This window comes from Dendropsophus ebraccatus, chromosome 6 (genome assembly GCF_027789765.1).
Source record: "Dendropsophus ebraccatus isolate aDenEbr1 chromosome 6, aDenEbr1.pat, whole genome shotgun sequence".
Lineage (NCBI taxonomy): Eukaryota > Metazoa > Chordata > Amphibia > Anura > Hylidae > Dendropsophus > Dendropsophus ebraccatus.
Window position 1 is genome coordinate 9,232,991 of NC_091459.1, and position 16,615 is coordinate 9,249,605.

The window sequence follows — 16,615 nt, forward strand, 5'->3', positions numbered from 1 at the left end:
TAGGTCGACTGATGGTGAATCGAACCTCCTTGTGATCTGAACAAATATTTTTGGGTTTCGAAACCATTGATTGATTCAACTGTACTCTGCTGAGAAAGTCTGCTTGGGCGTTCAACTCCCCTTTCAGGTGAACTGCTGATAGTGAACGGAGGTTCTGCTCTGCAAACAGGAAGATCTGGTTGGATATGAAGCTCGGGCTGACAGCGGGCTCCCTGTTTGTTTATGTTAGATACAGCCGTGCTGTTGTAGTATAATAATACATCCTTTGAGGATACTGTGAGAGTTTCTGCAGAGCCTGGAAAATCATGTATAGTTCCTTGTAATTTGCTGTCTGGTTTCTAAGATGCACTGACCATCTGCCCTGCACAAATGTTTGATCCAGATGAGCCCCCCAACCCCAGGGACTGGCATCTATGTCAACTTTACTACATGTGATGGATTCCATCTTACCTCTTTGTAAGTTCTCTGGGTCCATCCACCACCTGAGGCTTAGGGTGTTATTACACAGGCCGATGGGGGCCCGATAACTGTAAATGAGTGCCGATCTGCTAGATTGGCGCTCGTTTACTGGGCCTATTATGGTGCGTTTACACAGGCAGATTTATCTGACAGATTTTTGAAGCCAAAGCCAGAAACAGACCCTAAACTGGGAACAAGTCATAAAGGAAAGACTGAGATTTCTTCTCTTTTCAAATCCATTCCTGGTTTTGGCTTCCAAAATCTGTCAGATAAATCTGCCTGTGTAAACGCACCATTACACGGCCCGATAATCGTTTAACAAGGGCTGCATGGACATCGTTACCGATGTCCCTGCAGTCCTTGGTTAAACTGCATACATAACCTATCTATGGTCCAGGGCTCCTCCTGCACTCTTCTCCCCGAGTCCCGCGCGCTGCAACTTCAGAGCGGCCTGAATTAGCTGATAGGCCGCTAAGCCAACCACTGGCCGCAACTGTGCCGACCTTCGATTGGCTGAGCGGCCTGTAATGTATGCACTTTGCATATCATCAGCCGTGCACTGCTATTACACGTAGCGATGCGTAGTCAGTGCCCGACAATTATAGTTCCAAACCTATATTAACGATCAGCCATGTACGAGTACGGTACGAATAGTACATCCTGTTTTCTCACATAAGACTTTATGGCCAGCGGGGGGAGGGGAGGTAGACAGTGTTCATGCTGGGTTATGCTGCATTTACACAGAATGACTATCGTTCAAATTTGCACGATAATCGTACGTGTAAACGCAGCGAACGATCAAACGACAAGCGAGAAATCGTTCATTTTGATCTTACATGTCTTTAAATAGTCGTTCGTAAAAAATTTGCAGATCGTTCCATGTAAACAGTCATTCACCGATCTAACCTATGTGCGAGATAGGCTTAAGCGATCGCTAAACGATTTTTCCAGATTGATATATCATGCCATCTAAACGCTGATCGTTATAAAAAAAATCGTTAATCGTACGAATTATTGCTCTGTGTAAACGCAGCATTAGAAGCACTAACCCAGCCCATTAAAGAGACTAAGGACACATGATGCCGTCTCGGAGGGTGGGGGCCAGGAGCAGGGAGCGTGTTGGGTTGGACTGAGATATGATGATTCTATGCATTCGGTGGGGGTGAATGCCTCTAGATAGCAGCAAAACTGCAGAATCCGTAATTACTTTATATTGTAAAGATGGAAAGTTATGGGTGGGCAACGTAATAATGCAAAAAAAAAAAATTGGGGGGGGGGGGAACCCCTTTAACCTCCCCAGTCATGCCCCTTGTGGCTCTATTTAAAGGGGTTATCCAGCGCTACAAAAACATGGCCACTTTTCCCCCTACTCTTGTCTCCAGTTCAGGTGCAGTTTGCACTTAAGCTCCATTTACTTCTATAGAGCTGGGTTTCAAAACCCCACTCAGACTGGAGACAACAGTAGGGGGAAGTGGCCATGTTTTTGTAGCGCTGGATAACCACTTTAACCCCCCCCCCCGCACCCCCCAGTTGCGCCCCTGATGGCTCTAGTTAACCCCCTGTGTCTGTCTCAAATAAAAAAAAAACCCATCCCACTCACCTTACCTCCGCTACCCAGGTCTTCTCTCCGCTCTAGCCTGTGCCAGTCTTCTCCTGCAGGCGATGCGATGAAATGTCATCGCGCACAGCCCGCAGGAGACGCAATACGTGCGCCGCTCTGGTGGGGAAGGGGACAGCACTCACAGCCATCCCGCTCTGGTGGGGAAGGGGACAGCACTCACAGCCATCTGGCATCCACCACAGACACAGGAAGATGCTGTGTATGCCAGCTCCTGCCTCACTAGAGTGGAGAACGTCACAGAAGAGCCGCGGGCCGCATCAAGAGGTCTCAGGTGCCGGAGGTTCTCCACCCGTCATAATAATCTGCTTTCCTGTCCATTGGATCAGGATAAGAACCCAGGTCTTCAAAGGGGAGACTAGTTTTCTTCGCTATCTTGGCTACTGATGTGTCTATGGCTGGCGCTTTATCCCATGTACTACACTCCCCTTCCTCAAAAGGATACTTCCTTTTAAAGTGACATGGTATCAGGGCTTTTACACTTTTAGGCTGGGTTCACACTACGTATATTTCAGTCAGTATTGTGGTCCTCATATTGCAACCAAAACCAGGAGTGGATTAAAAACACAGAAAGGATCTGTTCACACAATGGTGAAATTGAGTGGATGGCCGCCATATAACAGTAAATAACGGCCATTTCAATATAACAGCCGTTCTAAAATAACAGCAAATATTTGCCATTATATGGCGGCCATCCACTCAATTTCAACATTATGTGAACAGATCCTTTCTGTGTTTTTAATCCACTCCTGGTTTTGGTTGCAATATGAGGACCACAATACTGACTGAAATATACATAGTGTGAACCCAGCCTTATGGAGTGAAAATGTACACATCTTCCTGGGAGCTAATACACAGCGTCTTCTGCTGATAATGCAACCTTGGTGTCCTCTTTGTTCTTAGACGCTCTACTACTAGAAAGCCCTTCTTGTTCATCATCAGAAGTGCTTATCTAGATTTCTCCCTCTTCCTGAGGCTCAGGAACAGTCAGAAAAGTGTCAGGAGCCGAGGAGAGACCTGGGTCCTCCACAGATGCAGTTATTATATTACTAGATGATCTAAATGTTCTACACATCGCTGACATATTGCCCTGGGGTAATCAAGAGCAGCTCTACATTCAGCACATTCTTTGTGGATGACCTCTCAGACACCAACAACATACAATCCAAATGACCCCATTAGTAAATAAGAAAGGATACTCTCTCCAAACATGGGTCCCATCCTCCCAAGTACCAGGACTTTCCGGATTGTATCTGGAAGATCTAGATGATCTTTCATGGCATCCTCTGGCCCTCCTCTCTAAAGTCTCAGACATGCTGACAGTACAGGGGGGTCTTTGCCAAGTGCAATGGCAGGCTGGCTGGCAGAGTCCTCCCTCCTGGACGCAAGGAGCATAGAAGAGGTGCCGAGGGTCTCCCGGCCTTTTAAAATGCCTGGTTCTCACAGAATCTATGCTTCCGCATGCATGTTATGTCACTGTGCAGCGTGCTAACGCACAGCTCCGTGATTGATGTGCGCTTAAGTCACAGGCTGGGGGATAGAGTACGGCCTACCCACCACAGCCCCCCAAAGACCTCCTAGAGGAAGCACTTCGGGGAACCACAGGAGACACCCTCACCACTCCAGTGGACCGCACACCAGACTTACGTTTTCAGGGAGCCCCACTAAGCATGAAGGGGCAACGGGGGACCTGCAGCCATGGAAAGGTGTGTAACTTCATCCCAGGAAGGGAATCTTTCAGAGGCCTCCAATCCGCAGGACAGGAAACCTAAACTTGAGGCGTGTCGCTTATCTTCTCAGGTTTTCTGTCCTGCGGTGGGATGTCCTCTCCAGGGGTGCTGTCATAGGGCGGCTGGATAAAAGCAGATTTAGCTTTGGCTGTCCATGCTTGATAGGAGTTTTAGTTTTGCAACAGCTGGAGAGCCAAGGTTCCCTACCCCTGGGTTAGAAGAACAAAAAATTTGCCACAAATACAAGCAGTCCATGCACAGGAAAAGCCCAATGAAACATCAGACTTTATATCCTTCTTTATTTAGACGTTTATGCTTTCATACTACATTTTACAAGCTGGTGAAACACTGGTAACTTATTCTCCCACAGTACTAACACCACACATTCCCAAAACTGTATAAATATATGGTTAAGCTAACATTGATACGGATCACTTTTTTTTTTTTTAATCAATTACATAATAAAACAAAATCAAGTATCCAAATATTACACAGCTCAAAAGGCATACAAAATGTTACAGACATTGAGCTCTGCCTTAGCAAAAGCAGACCTAAGGAAGGGAAATAAAATAAGTCACAAAGCAATTATTGGAAAATTGTCTAAATGTACAATTAAAGAAAGGACCTTTCAGAAACTTTAAGAATCCAGCTACGTTAAAGCGTCTACATTTCGTTTACAAAGTTACAGAAGAAAAAAAAAATGGCATATTCTACACTTCCTGCACAAGACAAAAGGCAACATTTTACTAGAAAAAAAATAAAAATAAAATACACCACACCAAGGTCCTCCATGTAAAGTGCACCCTAAGGTGCAGACATTAAATTTCAACAGTAAGGCTTCGTCTGGAGACTTGTACAATACAGTTGGTGTGCTTTTACAAAACAGAAAAAGTTTAGGATGATATGGCATAAAGCCTACTCAATGCATGATTGGCAATGTTATGAAAGGAAAAAACAAAACTCGCACAGCAACCTGTGCAAGCCTGGATTTTCCAGCTAGTGTGGGAGAAGATGTAAACTTACAGTGAGCAGCCAGCAAATATTTAGGCAATATGTTTAAGACTATAATAAAAGTAACACTACCGCTGACATGTATTGCACTATTAAAAAAAAAAAAAAGTTTGCTGGGTGATTTGGCATTGCGTACTCATTCGCTTCATTGAAAGTTTTGGGAAAATGACATGAACCTTTTTTACTGCGTGATTAGATAAGTTTAGTAGTAAGGAGGGACTTTAAAATAAAAACACAACAAATAAGCAAATCATCGAAGCTCAATTACATTTATCTACGTGACATCAGCACGGAAGGGCTGTGACCTACACATTTTTCAAAGCATCGCTTGACCTATAAAACGTTAACCATTGGATCCTGATCAGGTCGATAATCTTCATCTTCCTCTTTCTTTGAAGCTAGAAAAGGAGGTGTCTATTGAATGCAACAGTTATTACGATGACCGTTGGGATCTTTAAAACGTAACCGCATTTTGGGACGATACTTCTCCAGGTAAAGCAGCTGTTTGCTGTTAAAAGCTCCACGGCGCTTCCTATTAAAGACAAAAACCAAAAAGGAGTCGTTTCATTAAGTGTTCTAGAAAATGAAAGTACATTTCAATGACAGTCATGCATGTGTCACAATGTGCATGACATCAAAAGGGTGGCATCTCGAAGAACACAAGATCTACAGTAATACATTATGTTAAACGAAACATTTTAAAGTGACACTGTCACCCACTTTATGCATTATAACTTCTCTACACAGGTGTAAAGGGTAAGTTTTGCAGTTTTCATACCTTATTCTATATCATACATCATGGTGCTTGTTGCAGTAAAAAGGGATTTTATAATCTGCATATGGGGCTTCATGGTCGCAGCACCACTTAGTCCCGTCCACATCGTCACCATATGCCTGGCCCCTCCATGTCATTCTGCTACCTGGGAGGGGCTTTATGGGCGCAGCGCCACTTAGCCCCACCCACATCACATAGGTCCTGCCCCCTCAGCAGCTGAGCTAGAGGGGGTGGGGCCTAGACCAATGGCCATCGAGGGGACAATGCCTATACGCAGATGACATTGCAGAGCCTATGTTTGTGATGTGGGTGGGGCTAAGTGGCGCTGCACCCATGAAGCCCCTTACCAGGTAGCACAATGACCTGGAGGGGCCAGGCCTATGGTGACGATGTGGGCGGGACTAAGTGGCGGTGCGCCCGTGAAGCTCCCCCCAGGTAGCACAATCTGCAGATTATAAAAGATCACTTTTTTACTGCAACAAGCACCATGATGTATGATATAGAATAAGGGATGAAAACTGCAAAATTTACCCTTTACACCTGTGTAGAGAAGTTATAATGCAAAAAGGGGTGACAGTGTCAATTTAACATGCAGCAAAGGGGGATTGTGGGAAAGTGTCTGCACCGTTGCATGGTAACAGCATGCTTCTTGCTTCTTGACACTACATTTCTTGCTTTTCTTTGTTACACCACCCGTTTAACACTAAATGTGCCCATACATTTAATACAAAATAAAAAAAAAATCTGGAGTGTCACGGCCCATCTCTCGTTTTTGAAGGGATACAGTGGCTCCAGACTTGTCTGGCTGCTGCGTATCCCTCTATAAAAGGTACACAGATGCTCTGGCACACTAAAATCATGAGCTTATGTCTATCAGCATGGAGAGCTGATGGCTACTGAAGGTGTATAGGCACCATTACAGTACTTCAAGGCACAGTAAAGTGATGGTTCAGCACAGTCGCTAATAAAATATTCCTTTATTATTGTAGAATCATAAAAGCTAGTTACCAACCAATACTTTATCATTTCACTTTATGGTTCAGAGTCCCACTGACGTGCCCTGGGGAGGGATGCATATACCCTACTTTGCTAGCAGTGTTTGGCAACATCCGAGCCTTTTAACAAGAGGGCACTAGTGAGCATTCTATGTTCCACCAAATCATATAGTGTGTTTGAAAGTAAATGTAACCACCACTTTTTAGCCGTACCTGCAAAAACACTGCCAGTTCCCACGCTCAGTGCAATTTTCTGCTTCAGCACCAGCCCGACACACTGGTGGCATACCCAGCGCCCCCACCCCCCGAGTGCCGATAAACCCTCCCGGTCACATGCCTTCATTAAAATCAAGCAGGGACATGTCACTGAGGTGGAGGGTTACAGGCATACCAGGGGCACAGAGTCTGCCCCCAGTGCTCCAAGCCAGGCTGGTGCTCAAGCAGTAAACTGCGTGGGAACCTGGCAGAGTTTACAAAATAAAATAAAATGGACCGTGCCACCAGGATCACTGTGCTGGCACAGCATAAAAAGAGAAAAAAATTATAATCTAAATATTCAGTGTTTGAAATTTCCCAATCATATACTTACTGCCGTATAAACTGAACTGCGTCTTCATATTTCATCCCACATTCAATTAAAGCAAGGGCAACAAGTACAGGAGCTCTGGAAGAAAAAGACACATTTTAGTGACAAATCACTTTTATCTACCCACAATCTATTACTTAACCACAAAAGCGCAATCTAAGTAACCTGAAAAGCACTGAGGGGACTATCACTGCACCACAGCAGTGGCAGGAACTCATCTGTATATGTCAGAGCCTCTGCCATAATGGTGACACTGGAGAAGCTATGCCCTTGACCTGCACATCTTCACCTGCTGCCATTACAAAGTATATGCAGATAAGTCCCAGTGTCTGCTCCCTCCAGTTAAAGCAGCATGTGCCATTACCACCCGTTTCCAATATTTCCCTGCCCATATGGTTATGATGAAATTCACAGTTCTAATGAAGTTGTGAATGATTTATGTGGTGCATTTTATTAAGCCACCAGTCCTGGTACTAAGCATAATCCCTTTATTAAAAACTGGTATCTTAGTGGAAATCCAATAATTATTAACACATACCTGCCCAGCCCAGCAACGCAATGGACTGCAATACAACAGCCAGGTTCTTCACGGAATTTAGCTTTCAGAAGGTTTAACCAGTCATCTACAATCTGACTAGAAGGAGGGGCACCATCATCAAAAGGCCAGTCCTATAGGTTTAAAACAAAGCCAAACACTTATTAGGGAAACCCAGGCAAAATATTCTTCTCAAAGCTCAGAAGATACATGCAAGATCACCGCACTGGTAAAGTCTTATTTTTTTGCAGCTATATAGAGCAAGTAGACCTTTCCAACAATATGCTTAAATGTTATGTTACATATAGTTACATAGTTGGTACGTTGGGGTATTCCTTTAAAGAATTTTATTTAAAAATAAATCTATAAATTCTTAAAAATCCTAAAAATATTCTTCATTGTGGTCATTGGGCTTAAAAATACAGTAAATTGAGATCACAAGAATAGCAGCTCAGCCTCCTTCCTGTGCAATCACCGTCACACAGGTCACAGAGCGTGCTTACAAATTTTCCCCATACAAAGAATGGGGTCTGGAGATAATTGTCTATATCTATGAGCCTTGCTGTAAAGATAGACATTAATGCTGTTAACAGCAGCTTAGGCAAGATAGCGGACCCATAATATACTCAAAAGGGGGAAAAAGCCAAACATGTTTCAGTATATGGCTCTAATTGATCGCAACAGATTAAATACCTTTAAAATTACACTATTTCACTAAAGGTATGAATGATATTTAGAGACCATTTATCCTACAAAAGGTCAGCAAACAGATTTACTTACCAAAACTTGAATACCTTCTTTTTCCACAAGGGCAGTATCATAGGTGGCTTCACACACTCTTACAACTGTAGTAACTCCATACTTTTTGAGTTCCTGTAAGCAATGCAAAAAATGTAATTCTGCAAAATAAGGCCACCACAAAACTAAAAAGGGAGCAGAATTGGTATTACCTCTTCCAATCCTAGCCCTGCACCCTCAGCACACCTTCTGACTAGAGGGGGTGGCTATAAAATAGCTGCACAATGATGCCACGTCATGCAGCTATCAGACATCACATGCGACATTCATTTTGCCCACACACCATAAATGAGACTTTGTACTCGTCTTGGAGGGTATACCTCAAGATGTGCCAAAAGCAGAGGTGGACCAGAAGAGGAAATACCTTTTCTGCTTCACAGGGACTGTAGGGAGAAGCTGCCAACTTCAGGGTCTAGGACTTTAAATTGCTTGGAAACTAACTAAATTCAGCAGTTTTCATACCTTACTTTAAAATAAGTGTCTTGGTGCTTGGTCCAGTAAAAAAAAAAAAAAAAAAAAAAAAAAAAAAAAAAAAAAAAAAGCTTTTTATCGTTGGTGGACTGTGCAACCAGGGCGGGGCTTTATGGGCACTGCGCCACTTGGCCCGCCCACATTAGCTCCATAGGCCCCTCCCCTCCTTATCATCTAGGTCTCAGTGGCCGTTGAAATGGGACGACCTAGATGGTGATGATGTCACGGCCGGGCCTACAGAACAGATGTGGGTGTGAGTGTTCATCAACGTTAAAAAGCAATTTTTACTGGACCAAGCACCAAGACATCTATTCTAAAGTTATGAAAACAGCAGAATTTAGGCTTTACAGCTGTGTAGAGAAGTCTTCATACAGAAAGGGGACGACAGTGTAAGTATAAGAGACAATAAGGATTGATTCACTTACCTCTATGAATTTATTTAAGGTGGCATTGGTGGGGTTGTGTGTAATGAGAAATCTCATGTTTTTGTAGGTTATCTCCACTGGAGCGGGGCGGTTCATTCGGGCCATATTTTAAGTAGAAAAAAAAGCTAAATACTTGGAAAAAAAACCACTATATTAAACTTAAAAAGTTAATCACAAAGGAAATTATGTTTATAAACTGAATTCAGCTTCACTCTACTCCACATAAACTTCTCAGTGCTTGCTTGGATGGAAGCAATGAATGTGAAATGAGCCTCCTTACGAAAAGCAGCAAATCTTCAATCCAGTAATACTGAGAAAAAAAACACATGTAGTGCACTGATGTTTACCCCATCCAGTTATCAGCCCCTTGCTTAAAGTGCACTGCCAAATTTAATCCAACACTTCTTGTCCAGGTTGACAGCTCTTAGGGGGGTTTCTTAGTGGAGTAGTAATGAATTTCTTTTACAGTTCACTTGTCTGCATAGAGGTCATGCTGTGCCTGGCAGTAGTCTCCACTGCCCTTCAGAAACTCCATAAATGTGTGACCAAGAACACCACAGAACTGCTGTTAAAAGAAAAAAAAAATAAGTTAACACGCAGCACAGTAATTTCTTCTATTCAGCACAGTAATTTCTTCTATTCAGCATTACTGAAAAACTATTTGCCCCGATTCCAAAGAACCTGCCCTCAGTTACTGAGGATTAGCTCCTGCCCCACAGTTTTAATGATATCTATTACAGTTAAGCCTCCCTGACTGTAATAAACAACATCTTAATTATTTTCTATATACTGATGCTGGAGTGCCCCTTTAACTAGGACAGAGTGCCCCTTTAAGGGACAATGATCTGCTGAGGAGTAAGATTGTTGGCACCTTCCCTGATCGCTGTCTTTATTACACAGGGCGATATGTGCCCGATTAATCAGATTATTGCTTCAGGTAATAGGGCCTTTAGCTCATTTAGCGATATACAAGATAACGATTATTAAGGCCCTATTACACAGGTCGATCTGGACTTGCGAGATCAGCGCTCTCCTGCTCCTAAGCATGAGTGGTCCAACCTATTGGATGCCCAGTGGGCTGTAACCAAGGTAACAGGTTATCAAGCAAAACAGGCACATGGAGATTTATTGAGTCAAATTATACATTTTAAGAAATAATTGTACATCTTAATGGTGCGTTCACACCTACAGGATCTGCAGCTGATTTTCTGCAGCAGATTTCATTTAAATAACTGAACACAGCATCAAATCTGCTGCAGATCCTGTAGGTGTGAACGCACCCTAAATATGATTTAACATAACATCAGTAAAGACCTAGGGTCCATTTACACAGAAAGATTATCTGCGAAACATTTGAAGCCAAAGCCAGAAACAGACTATAAATAGGGAACAGGTCAATGTAAAGCCTGCGAGTTCTCCTCTTTTCAAATCCATTCCTGGTTTTGGCTTCAAATCTTTGGCAGATAATCTCTGTGTAAATGGACCCTTAGTTTTCTTTGTGACACAACTACTTTACGGAGGAACAGAGCTAGGATGAAACGGGGGGGGGGGGGGGGGGGGGGGGGGGGGGTCTTTACGTTTGTGTTTAGCGTTTGTCCTATGGTAAAACTGACATGTTATCTATGTTCCTCAAGTCAGTACGATTACGATATGTAATTTGTGTAACTTATTTTATTTGATGCTTTTAGAAAATTGAAACCTTTTAAAAAATCTAAATGTTACTTAACCCTTTCCCGCAAGAGGATGTAACTGTACGTCCTCGCGCGGTGACCCCACTCTGAACCGCTGCGGTCCCGGTTGCCGCTTGTAGCCCGGGACCGCCGGTATTAGCGGGCACGGTCCGATCGCCGTGCCCGCTAATACAGAAATCAGATGCAGCTGTCAAACATGACAGCTGCATCCGATTACCGGATACAGCATTTCCCTAATGTCTAGTAGCAGAGATCGCTCCTCCAAGATGGCGCTGATCCCGGCCTGGCACTTGTTTGTTTTCGGCTGCAGCAGCCGAAAAGCAAACGAGTGCCGATCTCATTGATCTTTGCTGTATATACAGCAAAGATCTCAATGAGAGATCAAAGTGTACATACTAGAAGTCCCCCAGGGTGGCTTCTAGTATATGTGTAAAAAAAAAAAAAAAATTGTTAATAGTGTTAATAAAAGTCTGAATCACCCCCCTTTTTCCAGGTTTTAAAAAGTAAATAAATAAACATGTTTGCTATCGCCACGTGCGTAATCGCCCGAACTATTAATCACATACCTGATCTTGCACGGTAAACGGCGTCAGCGTAAAAAAATCCCAAAGTGCAAAATTGCGCATTTTTTGTCGCATCAAATCCCCCCCAAAAATTAATAAAAAGCGATCAAAAAGTCGTATATGCGCAATCAAGGTACCGATAGAAAGTAAACATCATGGCAAAAAATGACACCTGACACAGCCCATAGACCAAAGGATAAAAGCGCTATAAGCCTGGGAATGGAGCGATTTTAAGGAACGTATATTTGTTAATGGTTTGAATTTTTTACAGGCCATCAGATACAATATAAGTTATACATGTTCTATATCGTTTTAATCGTAACAACTTGAGGAACATGCATAACATATCAGTTTTACCCAAGGGCGAATGGCGTAAAAACACATTCCCCCCCAATTCTGGCCAGTAGACCATGGCATGGAGGGGGAGAAATGGCAGTTTAGATGCAGCTGTTAGCCAGGACAGCTGCATCTAAATGGCTCATTAGCGGGCAAGGCAATCGCAAATAGCTGCGGTCCCGGGCTATTACTAGCACCCGTGATCGCAATGGTTTAGAGCGGGGTCTCCACTCCCCTACCTGACCAAGGATGTACAGTTATGTCCTTGGTCAGAAAGGGGTTAAAGAGGCACTGTCACAAAAAAAAAACAAAAAACTTGACATGGTGTGATCTGAGTGATTAGCGTGTAACCAATCAGGAGAAGCTGCACTGGCACATTTCTCTTCCGGCTGTGTCACATGATGAGACACAATGAAATTCTAATGGGCAGGTCTGTTCACAGTGAGCTCGTAGCGCTGAACACTGAACACTCAGACCCTGACCAATAAAACCTTTTGCCTTGTCAATTTTTTTTTTTTTTTTTTTTTTTTTGGGCAGCAGGTACACTTCAAAGTAAAAATCAGAAGTGGACACAAAAGTAATCTTTCCATTGCATTTGCCCTGTTTAGTGTTCACTTTTGTCTCAAAGAAAAACTACTGCTTCTCCGAAAAAAAGGTGTGTCATTAATTTTTGCTCCCAAAGTTGCAATGTGTTTTTTTTAAGGGGATGTCTTCAATCTTCCATAAAACATTTGGTGAGCACTGCAGCGGCGCAAGGAGAACCAGCGGGCCATCCCTTACCCCAGATCCAAAAATCAGCCAGCCATCTCCCTGGGAAGGAAGGAGGTTAAACCCTGCTGGTAAGGGGAAATAAATCTTCAAACAGGGGGATCTTCTCATCTTCACCACAGATCCCCCACCTCTCGTGCCTGCCCTACAGGGACAGAAAAAGCACTGATGCTAGTAGGAAGGGGAGGGGCTTTTAACCTCATGTTTGTGCTTTTGCTGTACCTAGGGCATGAGTTAACTCCTGTGGTGCCATGGTAAAGGTGAGGAGAAAAAAAAGATTTTTTATTCTCAGGTGGGGTACCATTTTAACGCCATTCGCCCTGTGGTAGGGCCCAGAATTCCGTGGCTATTCCGCTTGGAATCCTACCTGCCTCAGTGTGTTAATGGGAGGCGTCATGTACCTCCGCTCAAAGAATCAACAACTAAATTCTTTGAGCAGAGGCGTGCGTGGCATCCCATTAAACTGAGGCAGAGGGGATTCTGTGTTTGTTTCACTCATTGTCAACATACCCGTAAAGCTAACATGTTATCTATGTTTCTCAAGTCAGTATGATTACGACACTAAGCAACTTACATAACTTTATAACTTACTAATTTTTAAAAATTATAACCTTTTTAAAAAACCAAATTCATTTAACATTTCTCTAGTATCCTTAACTTATTTTTTTGGTCTTTCGGGCTAATTTTTTGCACAATGATAATTATTTATATAGTGCCAACAGATTGCGCAGCACTTTACAATTAACTCTACTATTTATCGGTATCATGCTTGTGTACATGCGACTTTTTGATCAGTTTTATATTTAATTTTTTTTTGAAGGTTATAAAAAAAAATAATAATTCTGCCGTGTCATTTACCGTGCAAGATGAGGAATGTGAATTTAATAATTGGGACAATTCCACATGTGAAGACAGCAAATCTATTTATTCATTTTTATTAATAAAACTTAAGGGGGTTGATTTAAAGCAGGAATGGGGAACCTTCGGCCCTTCAGCTTCGCTTTGGCTGTCCAGGCATGATGGGAATTCTAGTTTTGCAACAGCTGGAGGGCCAAAGGTTCCCGATCTCCGATTTAAAGTGGCACCGTTTTGGAAAACTTGACATGTCAAATGTTTTGATTGGGCTGGGTCTGAGCACTCGGACCCGTACCAATCGGGATAACGAGCCGGGAGAAAAGGTATAGCATAGTGCACTGTTTTTTTTTTGTGGGGGGGAAGGGGGTGTAATCTGGCTCATAATGAAAGTCTATGGAGCCCTACTCCTCCTTGCACAAAGGAGGGACAGGACAAGTCACAGGACCGTCCTCTCCCAGCTCATTCTCCCAATCGGTGCAGGTCTGAACACACAGACACGGACGGATAAACTGTTACTCATCTGTCCCCGAGCCCCTCCAGTGCTAGATCAGCACTCCGGGATCTCTTCTGAGCCGATGTCACAACCTGGTTGATGGACTGGCTGAGCAGTCTGGCTTCAATCACCGATTCGCTTCGGTGAAATGGCCTTCAGCGAGAGGCAAGTATTGGTATTATGCCCCGCCCCTATTGGTTGCCAGCTTTATTTTCAAACTTCCAGATTTCTCCTTTAGGGCTCAGCCAAATCCTGCCTGCTATCTGTTTAAGGGTGCGTTCACACGTAACAGTCCCGCTGTGGATTCCTGCCCTGTACACTTATGGGCAGACAAAATCGCAGAGGGATGAACATCTCGCTGTATGTCCGCAGCCGCCCAGTTAACCCCCCCGCTGCCGGAACGTATACATCAACTTCTCCACCCTCCGGCTTGCTTCGGGGCTCCTGGCACATCCCGCTCGGCTAATCAGTGTGCTGCCCCGTCGCAGCGCACTGATTGGCTGAGCAGGACGTGAAGACGTCGGGAGTCCCGAAGCAAGCCGGAGCGTGGATATGGTTATGTATACGCTCCGGCAACAGGGGGTTACCGAGGCAGGCTGACTACATACTCACAGTGAGATGTTCATCCTGCTGCGAGTTTGTCTGCCCATAAGTGTATAGGGCAGGGATCCGCAGCAAGAAATCCACTGCGGATCTGTTACGTGTGAACACTACCAAAATGGGAGGGCTCACACTCCTCTCTGCTCATAGTGAAATGTCAAAGGCGCTGGAGCCCTCCCATTCAAACAAATAGCAGGCAGAAGTCCGTGCAGAATTTCAGCACCGATTCTATAGTGTGAACAGGCCCTTAACGTGCATAGCCAGCATTTACAGACTCATCTCTGATCCAGCGATACACATTATATAACCAAGAAGATTTCCAGAAAACTAAGTCAGCAGCAGAAGCTTTACAGATGGGGAACCACCATGGCATGATGGGAAATTTCAGCTCTGTAAGCTACAATTTCTACTGAGTCCTCTAGACGAGAAAACAAGGTGTAACTAGGATCCAATACAACTCTACACAGCTCTGTATACAGACTGTCAGATATAAGCATCCATCACCACACCAGGAGTCTAGGCTTCATATACAAGGAGGCTGACAGAACAATGGCGGCTCACGCACTGACAGCAGCCGCTGTGAGGCGATCAGTCCTGTAGCAGCTGCTGTATACTGAGTCCGGGCAGACAAGTCCTGACACGTCCCCGCACAGCCGCCGTGTGTAATCCGGGAGAGCGATGCTACACAGCCCCGTATACACCCAGAACACCGACACTGACGATAATACAATCACCTCATGAGAGACGACAGACATGGCGGCCAGTCAGCCACACGGAGACGAAGCGCGCAGCAGCAGACGAGCCGCCATAACGGCTACATCTATGAGGTAACAGCGCCGATACTTACAGGGCTATGCTTACTCATTGAAGATTGTATCTTAATCATACAGCCGGTCCCTAGGAAGAATCGGTGGTAAGGCCGTGGGGCTGGCGGTGATGGAGCATACAGCAGACGGCCGTATCCCGTAGCTAGGGCGCGGTGTAGTGAGCTCCTGTGACGGGCTGGATGCGGCCCCGACCTCCTCTCACTGACTTCTCCTCCGTGACCAGTAAACAGCATGGGACGCGGCTCACGCACGACTCACTTACGCCGAGGCGCCTGCGTCACAAAGCCTGCATTATATATCGACAGTGACGTGTCTGACTGACTGACCAATCAGCGCGCAGCTCACTGCCAGGAAAGGGGCGTTACGGCGGGAGACGTGCTCTATTGACGTCAATCCGCTAAAAGCCGGTGCGAACTGGTTCAACAATCAAAGCTCCCACGTCGTGTATTAGGGGGGGGGAGGGGGGCGGTAATATAAGACGATAAGATGCGGCGCTCAAGCGGTTTTTTTTGTTGCGTTTTCAATAACTTAAGTTAGATGGAGACTTAGGAGAGAGTAGCGCGGGTGTCGTTGTGAATCCGGGTGTCGGGCGGTCACCATTCCCCATAGTAGCTTAGTGACTGGGAGCGCACTGAGGTGATTTGGAGGAGCTGGCCACTCAGATTGTTTCTGTCATGTTTCCATGGCGCGCTGCAGGCGCTGATTGGTCGGGAGCGGGTGACTCACTCATACTGGTTTCCACACAGACTCCGATCTCGGTGCAGTTTTTCTGCAGCTGTTACTAAGAAGCTGTGACAGGATGGATTTCCATTGAAGTGGCTGTAGTAGCCTCGCAGTGATACCTTGCTTAGGCAGGGCTCTCACGCAGCGTGTTAACGTGTTTTTGTGGTGTTTTTATAATGGTTCAAAATGCAGCGGCCGGATGTCACGTTACCGTTATGAGGATGCATTGGCGTTATTCAAGTCTAGCGCTGGCTACTGTATCTTGTACTAAGGTCGGAAGGATTTATTTGAAGTGTTTTTGAGGAAAGAAAACGTAAGGCCCTGTTACGCGAAACAATTATCATCCGATATTGGTT

The 16,615-nt window shown here is 44.5% G+C and overlaps 2 protein-coding genes across 3 annotated transcripts; both read right to left on the bottom strand.

Annotated features, from left to right (window-relative positions):
• Nucleotides 1-4,057: 4,057 nt before the first annotated feature.
• PTP4A1 (protein tyrosine phosphatase 4A1) lies at nt 4,058-9,512 on the bottom strand. Of its 2 annotated transcripts, none has more exons than XM_069974466.1 (5): nt 9,404-9,512; nt 8,490-8,582; nt 7,713-7,843; nt 7,178-7,252; nt 4,058-5,346 (listed from the first exon to the last, which is right to left on the bottom strand). In XM_069974466.1, the coding sequence occupies exons 1-5, from the start codon at nt 9,506-9,508 to the stop codon at nt 5,217-5,219; spliced, it is 534 nt and encodes a 177-aa protein (XP_069830567.1). In that variant the 5' UTR covers nt 9,509-9,512; the 3' UTR covers nt 4,058-5,216. The 2 variants fall into 2 exon arrangements, with proteins under 2 accessions (XP_069830567.1, XP_069830566.1); XM_069974465.1 differs by having other exon boundaries at nt 4,058-5,350.
• A 360-nt stretch (nt 9,513-9,872) lies between these two features.
• Nucleotides 9,873-15,855, bottom strand: LOC138795427 (uncharacterized). Its single transcript, XM_069974467.1, has 2 exons — nt 15,557-15,855; nt 9,873-9,968 (listed from the first exon to the last, which is right to left on the bottom strand). Exons 1-2 carry the CDS (start codon nt 15,767-15,769, stop codon nt 9,873-9,875), a joined length of 309 nt encoding a protein of 102 aa, XP_069830568.1. The 5' UTR covers nt 15,770-15,855.
• Between the last annotated feature and the right edge of the window lie 760 nt (nt 15,856-16,615).